Raw genomic sequence first — 13,294 nt, forward strand, 5'->3', positions numbered from 1 at the left:
CCACTGTTTTAACCCTTTATGGTAGGGCTGAGCAATTATGACCTAACTCAAAATCACGAATAATTGAACATGTAACCTCGATTATGGTTATTTTTCACAGCGGTCATTAGTGGGCTTAATTCTACAGCGCCACCATTCCACGGCGCAGATGCCTGCCCGTTTTAAACGGACAGGCAGTAATACACTGCAATACAAAAGTATTGCAGTGTATTATAATAGCGATCGGATTATCGCATATTAAAGTCCCCTAGTGGGACTAGTATAAAAGTAAAAAAAAGTTGAATAAAGTTGATAAAAAAATGTGAAAAAAAATAAAAATGAAAAACCCACTTTTTCCCCTTACTATATCGCCGCGTCCGTAACGACCCCGACTATAAAGCTGTTACATTAATTAACCCGCACGGTGAACGCCATAAAAAAAAAAAAAAAAAAACAATGGAAAAATTGCTGTTTTCTGTTAATCCTGACTTTAAAAAAATGTGATAAAAAAGTCGCATCTACTCTCAAATGGTACTAATAAAAACTAAAAGTCGTCCCGCAAAAAAAAAGCCCTCATACAGCTGCATCAGCGGAACAATAAAATAGTTATGGCTCTTCAAATATGGAGACGCAAGAACAAATCATTTTGAAAAAAAAGTGTTTTTACTGTGTAAGTAGCAAAACATACAAAATCTATACAAATTTGGTATCTTCGTATTATAGTTATTGTGTTATTTATACCACACGGTAAACGGCGTAGATTTAGGGCGCAAAAAAAAGAGTGGTGAAATTTCATGTTTTCTTCTATCCCCCCCAAAAAAAAGTTAATAAAAGTTAATGAATAAATTATATGTACCCCAAAATGGTGCTATTAAAAAATACAACTCGTCCCGCAAAAAACAAGACCTTATACAGCTATGTCGACGCAAAATAAAAAAGTTATAGCTTTTCGATTGTGACAATGGAAAAACGTAAAAAATGGCTTGGTCATTAGGGCCCAGAATGCAAGCAGGGGGAAGGGGTTAAACGATTATTTAGGCCACATCCCTTTTTGCATGCCACACCCCCTATTTGCATGCTATGCAATTTAATTAATATTTATCTCCTGAGCGTGCTGTATACTACGGTATATAATATACCCCCATCCCTGCCGCCAGACAGTATATTGCCCAAATACAGTATAATGCCCCATAGCTGCCCCCACACATCATAATGCCCCAATAGTTGCCCTCCAAAGAGAATGCCCCCACACAGTATAATGACCCCCATAGATACCACCACACAGTATAATACCCCCATAACTGTCCTCCACACTGTATAATGCCCCCCATAACTGCCCTCCACTGTATAATGCCCCCCATAACTGCCCTCCACACAGTATAATGCCCCCCATAACTGCCCTGCACATAGTAAAATGCCCCATAACTGCCCTCCACACAGTATGATGCCCCCCATAACTGCCTCTACATAGTATAATGCCTCCATAACGGACTTCCACGCAGTATAATGCCCCTATAGCTGCACCCCAAACAGTATAATGCCCCCATAGCTGCACCCCACACAGTATAAAGTCCCCCATAGCTGCCCTTACTCTGGATAATGCCCCCACAGCTCCCCCAAAATAGTGCCTGATAAAAATAATAATATACATACTCACATAACCCCCTTCCAATGATGAGTGGAGGAGATCCCTTTGCTCCTCTGGTCTGTGCAACTCAGCGCAGACAGGCGCAATGACGTCACTGCCTAGCGTCCGGCGATACACAGTGAATGGTATAGCAGGGTCCTTACGGTCCACTGCTCTACCATTGGGTTCCACTGTATCTGCGTCCTGAAGATGCAGATACAGTTTAAACCGGGAGAAAATAATTGATTAAACCAAAATTCGCAATTCGACCCTGATTAATTGTGCGAAGTTTCGATTTTGATTAGTTTTCGATTAATTGCTCAGCCCTACTTTATGGATATATCTATCTTATAACGGACACATTTTAGGTAAGCAAAATTAAGCAGCTTACAACCACTGGGTGGAAACCTATTGCTGTGCTGCTGAGACATATAACTTTCTGCAGTGAGCTTTCATCAGACTAACCTGTAACTTAAGAAAAGACAAGGAACCTGAAACTATGCTGAAACATGAGAGTCCACTCGTGAATGACACTGGTTATTCCACATTGTTCATATTACCCCGCAGTAATACCTCAAGTAGAGTGCTAAACATACACAGAAAGAAGGCCTGCGACACAACCTGGTCACCAAGCAATTTGTTACATTTGAAGTCAATGATGTTTATTTATTGTTTCACCTATTAAAGGGGTTGTCCAGGATTCCAGATTTTATTTTTTGCTATGGCCAGAATCGTGTCTAAAAAAAAAAAATATCCACTAGCTAACTGCTTTCATTCCTACTAGGGTCCTATTTGAATGCCTTGTGAAGTTACCACATCCTCAGAAAGTCCCACAGCAAAACCGCAACAGAATCTGCGTGTTTTACATGAGGATTTTGCGGCCTAATCTTTTCAATCCACCCATAAGGTATGTTCACAAGCGTAAACACTGTGGAAAATCCGCAAACTCATTGTGGAAAATCTGCAGCGTATTACAGTACCAGCGGACTGGATGAGATTTAAACAAATGTCATCCACACGCGAACAAAATCAGCGGAAAAAACGTTCATATATTGACTTGCGGTGCATTTTATTAATCCACAGGTCAATATGCTTCAGAATCGCTGGTTTTCTGTTGAGGGATTTGCCTTTTGAATTCAATGGAGAGGTAAAACTCAGAACAAATAGCAAATATGGAATTTTTTGAGGCCGAAAATCTTACAATTCTGGCACAAAAATCGCATCCCAGGAAAAAAAATAAATTTTTTTCTGTAAAATGAATAGAAAAGTTTATACTAAGGGTATGTTCACACGCCCTATTCACGGACGTAATTCAGGCGTTTTTCGCCTAGAATTACGGCCGAATAAACGTCTCCAAACATCTGCCCTTTGAATTCAATGTGTCTTACTGTGTTCTGTTCAGACGGGCTTATTTTTTACGCACCGCTGTCAAAAGACGGCAAGTAAAAAGACGGCCGCTCAAAGAAGTGCATGTCACTTCTTGGGACGTAATTGGAGCCGTTTTTCATTGACTCCATTGAAAAACAGCTCCAATTACGTCAGTAATGGACGCCGCGAAAAAACGTCTGCACTTGCAAAAACGTCAGAAATTCAGGAGCTGTTTTCACCTGAAAACAGCTCCGTAATTTCAGACGTATTTTACGTTTGCGTGTGAACATACCCTTACAGCCCGGCCGTTGTCATAGCGATGCTTTCTTCCCTGCAATCCAGCCTCCTTCATCCCAGGTGACTGCTGCAGCGACAGTCACATGGGCTGCAGTGACATCCCAGGAGATCGGCAAGACGAGAATAGAAAAAAGCATTGCTACGACAATGAAGACCAGAGTAAGTATATACTTCTTTTTTCTTTCCAGACACTGTTATCCGTAGCAGAGATTCCGCACAAAAACTGTTTTTTTGGCCAGAATTCCTCCTGGCAGGTTCCAGGATGGATACACTGTGTATGCAGCGTATCCGCCCTGTGTGAACATGGCCTTAGAGTATATTCACATGTATCAAATGAAAATCAGTTCAATACGGTTGCAGTCATACGTGGTGTCAATCCACTGTGGAAATTGACACCATGTATGGGTGGAAACAAAATCAGCGTTTTCTGTATGTGTTGCGGAAATTGGATGCAGAATTTCATCATGGACTTCAATGCTATGTGAAATTCCACACTGAAATATGAACATAAATATGCAGCAAAATCGACACAAACTATGGAAAAGTTTTTGGCCAGTAATTTACTGGTGCATATTTTGTAGCGTATTTTTATGGCTGCAAACACATGGATGAATGGGACAGTTGCAGAAATTCTGCAACAAATCTGCCAAGTGTGAATATACTCTAACCTCGCCATGTCTATTAACACAGCGGTCATATGCCTGATGCATGGGTGTGCAGAGCATTCCAAAAAAAAAAAAAGTATGTTATACTGAACAACCCTTTTAAATATTACAGGATATTATTTATGTAAGAAACAAAACCAGTAGGTAAGATCTCTGGGGACAGGTTTATATATGCTAGCCCATAAACATGGGATCCTTAGAGCATGTAGCCAGTTTATAAGAAGTATTTATACTAGATATTCATGGAGAAATCTGCTATCTTTATTTATTTATTTATTTATTTATTTAGTGTTTATGTCTATTCTTTATAACCTGCAGTTGTACCAAATCTATAGATCTAGGATGTGAAAAAACCTCTACAGTGGTACAAAACACAGACAGTAATAACCAAGTGTTTTCAATGATTTTGAATTTATGTGCATTTACATGACATGATGATGATTGTAACCAGAATTTTTCTACGTATGGCAATCGGGATAACATTATTTGTCTTTGTAATCTGTTTACGGTTTCTTAAAATCAATAAAAATGATTTAAAAGAATAATATATATGTTTGTAGAGAAAATATTTAGGCCGAGAATTGACAAACTACGGAAGTGTGCTAATGCAATGCATCAATGGCCGCAGGCATAACTATTTCTATAATTCGTATAATATGACTTGTAGAAGGCATGTAAACAAAAAATGGGAACTCTATAAAACTTTAAAAAGAAAACTAAAACAAAAAGTTTAAAAAAATAGTGTTACTCACATATGACACAGCACTGAAATTCTGAGGAAAAAAACGCACAATACAGGGATGGGAAAACATACATAAAACAAATGTTAATGATAACAAAAAAGGCAACACAAATATATAATCAAACAATAATAAAACATAATGAAACTATGATTGATAAAATGAATGATTGATATTGATGGTGAAGTTTGGGATAAAAATAAACAGAACTAAGACATAATTGATGACTACACAGTGGATTACGTAAGTAAATTGTAAACTGCTAATAAAATGATATCATACATGATATGCTAAGTGATGGCATATAAAAGCAAGAGCTGACTGTATGAGAGTGAAGCCAAAATCATACTGCACCTTTTTTCTGGTTAAATATAATATATAGTCTCATTGAGTTCTGAGCTAAGAAAATTAATGAGCTTTTTACCGTTTATGTTTATGTACAGTAGACACTTGAGACGGAGACTAAACTACATAATGACCTGAAGGCTGGGTCACAGAATCCACAATTTATGAAGTCAAATTGGCAAACACTGCAGTGAATTTTTAGGGCCGGCTGCAGTCTTCTGTGATCACAGCATGCTCAGGGGTTTTCTGGCTTTTTTCCCCCCATTGACACCACTGTAGAAAACTACATATAAAAGCTATGTGTGTCCCATATACCAAACACACAATTTTCAATACTAACAAAATTTTGGAATATTTCTCTGAAATCCAACACTTTGTACATTCAATTTTGCTGCAATTAGTAGATAAACTGTTTTGCTGCATGTTTTCTGGTGCGGACAGTTGCATTATATTTTTTTCTAGCGATCCAATTATTTTATTTTATATACTGTATCTAAAGTGACTTTGTTTACCTTTACTATTTATTGAGGAATCTGTATAATTGTTATAATTCCATTTGTCTCCTAGGATCTGTATTAACTAATGAATTAAAAAAAAATCTAATTCGTTCTTTTAGTTTTATAATATATGTTGTGGATTATTGCCGTCTTTAAAGTTTGTAGGCTTATAAACCCTAATATATACAATATTATCACTTTACAGGTTCTACTGTACATTTTGTAACATTAATGCGTGTCCATTACTTAGGCACACCAGGCACACACAGAGAATGTGTTGAGAAAATCTCCTGACATATATATGCACCAAACGTGCCTATAGACTACAAAGGTCTAGATGCATGCCACAATAGCATACGTTCAGGAGGTATACATTGCCACACCTTTTATTTTACTGTATTGAAAAGCATAGTATGTTATGCTTTTCAATAAAAGGGGGATAAAGCGTATTTAAATAAAAAAAATAGGAGTCAACAGGCAATACTGATGGTAGCCCTACTATGAAGATTACTGAATAAAACAAAAGGCAACACACAGGGCATTATATTCCCTAACACAGCAGTGATGTCAGTAGGCATCACAATTTTTCTACAGAAACACTATGCAACAATCAAAGGAAATTACAGCGGACATGAGAAAGAAAACATGATTGGAAAGGGTTACAAAGCCTGTTCAAAGGCTCCAAGACTTCATAAAATTGCAGTGAAAGCCATCATCTCCAGTTGGAGGAGGAGGCATGGAACAATGGATTGGGTGGTCTACCAACATTTCTCCAAAAATACAACAACAACGTATTTAGGAAGTTCAAAAATGTCCTAGAAGAGCAGCCAAGGAACTGCAGGCCACTCTGTCAGTGTTCATGACTCCATTAAAGCATGATACTGAACAAACAACTCAATCATTGGAGAGTAGCAATGCAGAGTCAATGGTTTATGCCAATAGACAAACATGGCAGTGGTGGTAGTGGGGTGGCATGGGGGTTTGCCTCAGAGCCTGGACAACTTACCTGGACTCAATGAACCATGAACTTTATACTCTAACAGAAAATTATTATAAAGGATTTCTACCCAAAAGCCATTTACAAGTAAAGCCTAAGTTTGATAATTACTTTGTATTACTGTTTAAAGCAGCCATTTTTGCAACAGGATGTGCCGGCCTATTGCTTGTCACCTTAGAGTTAAGGTGGGTTTACAATGCAATTGTTCAAATCAGAGGACAGCGATCTTATGGACATTTCCATTAGTGCAATCCTTGCTGCTGGAGGGGAGGTAACTCCTTTACCAACGAGAACCATCATTCTTGCTCAGGCAGCAATGCTTTACGAGTGAACTTTACTGATCATGCCACCGAAAACTATGATTTTTACGGTGACAGCGTCATTGTAGATCAATGATAAACATTAGTTTTCACTGAAATAAACATGCACGTGCAGCAGAGTGTGCATGTGTATGGTGGAGTCTGAAGGAATAGCTAAGAGTAACAAATATACAATAATAGGGGATATCCAGAGGCGGCAAATATTTTTTCACAGCAAACCTCCAATGTGGGATGTATATATGTATGCTTGACTGAAATACATAATAGTTTCCCATTGGCAGTGAAATCCTTATCAGATTCATTCTACAATAAACTATTGCTAAAATGTAGGGTAAGTCAAAAGTGAGAAACCACCCAAAACTAGTTCCCAACTCGAAAGCCACACGTGCACATTCGATTATTGTCGTCAGATCGTCACTGTGCCTCCACAGCAGATGTTGAGGATAGAATATAGGACATATCAACATGATGATCCAATAAACCCATGGGAGATAAGCCGTTGTCAGGAGTAGCTGGAATCGGTTTGGCTCCCCCTCTTCTATTGAATAAACATGCACACACGCCTGAGCCAAGTGCTTATGTAACTTGGGAGGTCAGACGAGATAGCTGTTATGTGGACTCGCACGCTGTGAATTTGCTTTGCAGAAATTTCTGCGATTAAAAATGAGTTCCATTCATCTGAATAGTGCTTGAAGATTTCTGCAGAAACAACACCATTAAGAAGAATAGAACTGATTTCTGCAACAAAATATGTCACATGTGAATTCACCCTTAGGTTAACAGCTATCTTATGTGTATGGCAGGCTTACCATTGTTAGATTGATCTCACCATTACATTTTAAGCCAATGAAAAAACTTATATGCTGCCCTACCACCACCATGTGATACTGAAAGTGGCCAAGCTGAATACAACTTTAAAGTTTCAAATAAAAACAGGTCATGTTCCTGACTTTTGACTTAACCCTTAGTTAAGTTTCATATCTAGGAAAGATGATTCCACTCTGCTAAACTATTTAAAAGATATTCATGGTAGAAATAACATGGCTACCATTGTGCTAGTGCCATGCATTATACAAATCATGCGGGGTGCTCACAATTTCAACTTGCCTTGTGCTTGACAGATATGAAAGACTCCATCTGGTATTAGTAAAGTGCACAAGATAATCAACAAAGACTGTTAGTACAGACCGATTGACAAGTCTGCAGAGCATTGCACCAAAACATATTCAGCGCTTTAGGCTGCAAGTGGGCTATTTTATGTCTATGCATATACTGTAATATTCAAATATTCTAAAACACAATTCATGCAGCATGTGTGATCTAACAGTGAGACATGCGGACATATAAAATGAAGAAGAAAATAACTGTTTACATATCAGATGTTTGCTGTCACGGGTAGGGGACTGGTCCCAGTAGAAACCGGATTCTATGCAGGCTGCTATACCTTTTGCTGAACCAACATAAAGATCATACATTTATTGCAGGTGCATGTTGTCACACAGCGCTCTTCGATACCCCTTAGTAATCCACATTACAGTGTAGCTGACATCTTTAATACACTTTGGCTAGGGTAACTGTGATACTTCGTATTATTAAACGTGACCTCAGTGGGGCTCCAGCAACTCCCAACACACATCAATCCCAGCACTGATTGTAAGAGAGACGTGACTGGCATACACGGTCACCTCTCCACTGAAATCAATGGGAATAGAAGAAGAGCATATCACCATAATATTTCAACATGGAGACTCACTGGTTCATGACATAGCTGCTGAGCCCACCACTGTGGGACTCCAATGACATATCTGATGGAAATGACTTTAAAATCTATTATGGGAAACCTATTTAAAGAGGCTCTGTCACCACATTATAAGTGGCCTATCTTCTACATAATGTGATCGGCGCTGTAATGTAGATAACAGCAGTGTTTTTTTATTTAGAAAAACTATACATTTTGACGGAGTTATGACCTATTTTAGATTTATGCTAATGACTTTCTTAATGCCCAACTGGGCGTTTTTTAGCCTTTGACCAAGTGGGCGTTGTAAAGAGAAGTGTATGACGCTGACCAATCAGCGTCATACACTTCTCTCCATTCATATACTCAGAACATAGTGATCTTGCTAGATCATGATGTGCAGTCACATACTCACACATTAACGTTACTGAAGTGCCTTGAGAGTGAATAGACATCGCCTCCAGTCAGGACGCAATGTCTATTCACAATCCCGACACTTCGGTAACGTTTGGGTGGGACTTAATGACAGCAAGCGTGATCTCGTGAGATCACGTTGTAAGTTGTCATTTACAGCGTGATCTCGCGAGATTACGCTTGCTGTGCTGTAAGTCCCACACAAATGTTACCGAAGTGTCGGGATTGTGAATAGACATCGCGTCCTGGCAGCATGACTGCACATCATGATCTAGCAAGATCACTATGTTCTGAGTATATGAATGGAGAGAAGTGTATGACGCTGATTGGTCAAAGGCTAAAAAAACACACAGTTGGGCATTAAGAATGTCATTAGCATAAATCCAAAATAGGTCATAACTCCGTCAAAATTGATCGTTTTTCTAAATAAAAAAACACTGCTGTTATCTACATTACAGCGGCGATCACATTATGTAGAAGATAGGCCACTTATAATGTGGTGACAGAGCCTCTTTAAATCTATGTTTGCATGATGCAGACTATGTGGATGTGCACAAACAATCACCATTTTCTGCAGACACCATCAGTTTATAAAAGTTTATCAAGGTGAGTAAACCTTGTGCTACAAGCAGTGTGATGTGTTTGTTAACATCAAGAGCATCCATGGACAATCGCTGAATACATGAGTATCTATATGTACACTTATTGCCTGCGGACATGCTAAATGTAAGGAAATGCATAAGCACGTGTAGCGGTGGGCCCTGTAAATCTGCTTACAAGGAAAGAATTAAGAAACAAGATTAATTTTTATTTTGTACCATTTGTTGTAATAGTATTTTCTTTTTTTGTGTTATTAGGGGAAAATGTACAAAAAAAAAGCTACATATTTAAATTTCTATTTGAATAGAAATCAATTGCACTAAAACAAATTTTTTATATATGGAATGTATAGTTTTAGGTTGTCAAGGCGGGCCTAATGCTATGTTTTGGGCTGGCAGTCTGCACTATGATGTTATTAGATATCTTTAGGGGACATTTTAACTTTAACATAGAGCTGACCACTGTGACTAATACAGTAAGTGGATTGATACTTATTGTATTGCATACACAGTGCTCCGTGAATCTAGCGATCAGGAATCCTAACGCTCTGCATTGACTACCCATAGGGAGGGCAGAGGCATTTTTTTTATTGTCTCTTTGGAGAGTTGCTGCAGAGTCATGTGCAGACCAGCCCGGCATTGGGTGATCATCAAATCTGCCAATTACACCCCCTACTTTGTGGACATATATTAAAGGATACTCTATTACTGAATGGGGTCAGGATAATATACTGCAAAAATTAATGAATGATAGAACAATTTAAATCATATTTAGAGGATTCTTCTCTTTAGTACCCTTGCAATGTAAAAGTAATGACACATATTACTGTCAGCATTTGTTGTACAGTAAGGCCGCTATCTAAATTTATTCCAACTTAACACCAAACATCTTACCGGAGCTGTATTCTCTTTACGGCCCTTGTGTGAAGATGCCACGTGAGCCAAGTACTGGATTACTTTTTTTGTGTTCTCTGTTTTTCCAGCCCCTGATTCTCCACTGGAAATATAGCACATAAGGGGTACATGTGAAACAATAAATACAATACTATGTTTGGACCTGGTCCAGATACTTGTCTCTATTTCTCTTTAAGCGTATATACAAAAAGAAAAAAAAGAGAAACCTTTAATTGGAGTACTCCATTAGCAAGCTCAGGTAATGACAAGAGGTCAAAGAGAAATAGATACCAGACATAAAAGAACTATATGACTGGAATGTGATGGCAAGACAACCTTATAAACAATAACCGCTAATGAAAACATAATGGAGTGCGAATTCAGAGTCAAACCTAGTGATGAAATATGTAGTAGGATGTATTACTCACGTGCAGAGAATTGACTGATCCTCCCGATCTAAAGTAACGAAAGAAAAGACACCGTTCAATAAATAGTTGTATAGAAATGACAATATTTTTCTTATGTGGGTGTGAAGGTTCAGTAAGTGATGCAAGTTTTGATATCTTTTAATGTCTCTGGCATTACACATGAATGTTCACGTGATGATCCATTAGATCTGATCTACACAGCCTTTTTGCTGATATAATCATATTATTTGCAAAAACTGTAAGGCTCTGTTAACATCTGGGTCGTAGCCTTCATCGCAGCAGGAATAGTGCTGCAAGCAGAACTATTTTTCCTGTCAAAATGAAGGACAACACAATGGAATCCGACGGACTCTATTATAAGTCAATGCGGTCCATCGGGCACTGTTTATACACGCCGTATGACGGATCCGGCAAAAGTTTTATAAATCTAAATGCAGTGGAGCGACTAAAATACAGGTGGTTTATTGTCTGGACGTTCACTTTATTTAGGGTGGGGGAGGCAGGCCGCATGTAAGCTAAACAATAAGGATCCATATACATAGATCTATTACTATTTACATATAATTATTGTTGATTGAAACAAACCTGCAAGATTGTAAATGCTTAACCCCTTAGTGACCAGCACATTTTAAATTCACGCCGTTCCCCGTGCGGCGTAAATAACATATTACCTTTATTCTATGGGTCGGTATGATTACGGCGATACAGGTGTATGTTTTTTTTTTTAATGTTTTACGACTCTTGCACAATAAAAACTCTTTTGAAATTAATTTTTAGTTTTTGTATCGTTGCTTTCAAAGAGCCATAACGTTTATATTTGTCTGTCAATATAGTTATATGTGGGCTTATATTTTTGCGGGACGAGATGTAGCTTTCATTGGTACTTTTTTGGGGTACTTGGAACTTATTGATTAACTTTTATTATGACTTTTTGAGGGCAATGGAAAAAAATAGCAAGTTCGCCATGTTTTTTTGGGGATTTTTGTTTTACGGCGTTCACCTTGTGGTTGAAATGACATGTTAATTGTATTGTTGGGGTCATTACGGTCGCGGATACCATATATTGTGACTTTTTTTTTTTTTTACACTTTTACTAAATAAAACCTATTTTTATGAAAAAAAAAACATTTATTTTTTTACTGTAATCTTTATTAATAATTTTTATTTAACATTTATTACTTATTTTTTTCAGTCCCACTAGGGGACTTCACTATGCGATCTTTAGATCGCAGATATAATGCTTTGATATTCTTAGTACACCACAGCATTACTGCCTGTCAGTGTAAAACTGACAGGCAATATATTAGGCCATGCCTCTGGCACGGCCAAATAGGCATACAGCCAGGGCAGACCTGGGGGCCTTTATAAGGCCATCGGCTGCCATGGCACCTCATTGGAGGCCCGCAATCGCATTTGTGGGCCACCGATGGGTGAGAGAGGGAGCTCCCTCCCTTTGTAAACATCTTAAATGTGGTGGTCGCTACTGACCACAGCATTTAAGGGGTTAAACGGTCGTGATCTAAGTAAACTTCTATCACCACCGTTGGAACAGGAGCCCGGCTGCCACCAGACAACCGAGCTCCCGCTCAAGCCTGCACGGGACACCCGTGCAGGAGTTGGACTGGGCCGTCGTGAAAAGGCGACGGCCTAGCCTAAGGCCCCTTACTGACCACCGTGAAAAGGCGTATTGTTGATCACTAAGGGATTAAAGCCACAAATTGACAACAAACAAATACAAAGTATTATGTGTCGTTGATGAAAATAGGTCTTCAATACATAATAATAATACTAAATAATGATAATAATACATCTCCTTTTTCTATGCAAATGAATGTAATCTCCATTTTTGGTCAGGGAGACAATGACTATACCGTTCTTTAATATGACTACAGATAAAAATTCCAGAAAAATTCCTGCCCCCATAGTTACATAGTCAGTACTGTTGAAAAAATACACATGCCCATCAAGTTCAACCAAGGGATGGGAAAAGGGAATCAAATCTTTAGTTCTGAGAACCTCCAGAAATATTTGCCTACATATGTTTGACTGATATTACCAGCTACACTTTTATAATCTTTGTACTACGGGTTAAGTGGCCCTTTAATACAGACATAAAGATTTCCCATCTTACCTTGAAGCATACTGCGGTAGGCAGTTTCTGATATTGCATATATGTGTGGAGGCATTTCATGTCGTTTCTTTCCTCGATACATTTCCACTATTTGTTCTGTATATATGGGTAGGTTCTTGTATGGGTTAATCACAACGCAGAAGAGACCTGAATATGTCTGGATGACAATGGGAAACATTGTAGCCATCAATACAACACGTATGATTTTCAATTTGTTCATAGCTTATACTGAGAAAACTCTATACAGCAAGATTT

General features: G+C 38.3%; 1 protein-coding gene across 5 annotated transcripts in view; it reads right to left on the minus strand.

The window, feature by feature from the left end:
- LOC142662116 (myosin-10-like) overlaps window positions 1–13,294 on the minus strand; it is a 428,074-nt gene that overhangs the window by 195,574 nt on the left and 219,206 nt on the right. For 3 of the 5 annotated variants that reach the window (XM_075840061.1, XM_075840063.1, XM_075840062.1), the window contains exons 3-6: window positions 13,040–13,196; window positions 10,909–10,936; window positions 10,481–10,583; window positions 7,943–7,972 (exon numbers count right to left, since the gene is read on the minus strand). In XM_075840061.1, the coding sequence (XP_075696176.1) occupies window positions 7,943–7,972; window positions 10,481–10,583; window positions 10,909–10,936; window positions 13,040–13,196 (318 nt within the window). Of the gene's footprint in view, window positions 1–4,688; window positions 4,710–7,942; window positions 7,973–10,480; window positions 10,584–10,908; window positions 10,937–13,039; window positions 13,197–13,294 lie in introns of all 5 variants that reach the window. The other 2 variants (XM_075840064.1, XM_075840065.1) reach the window with 2 other exon arrangements.

The sequence above is a fragment of the Rhinoderma darwinii genome, chromosome 10 (assembly GCF_050947455.1).
Source record: "Rhinoderma darwinii isolate aRhiDar2 chromosome 10, aRhiDar2.hap1, whole genome shotgun sequence".
NCBI lineage: Eukaryota > Metazoa > Chordata > Amphibia > Anura > Rhinodermatidae > Rhinoderma > Rhinoderma darwinii.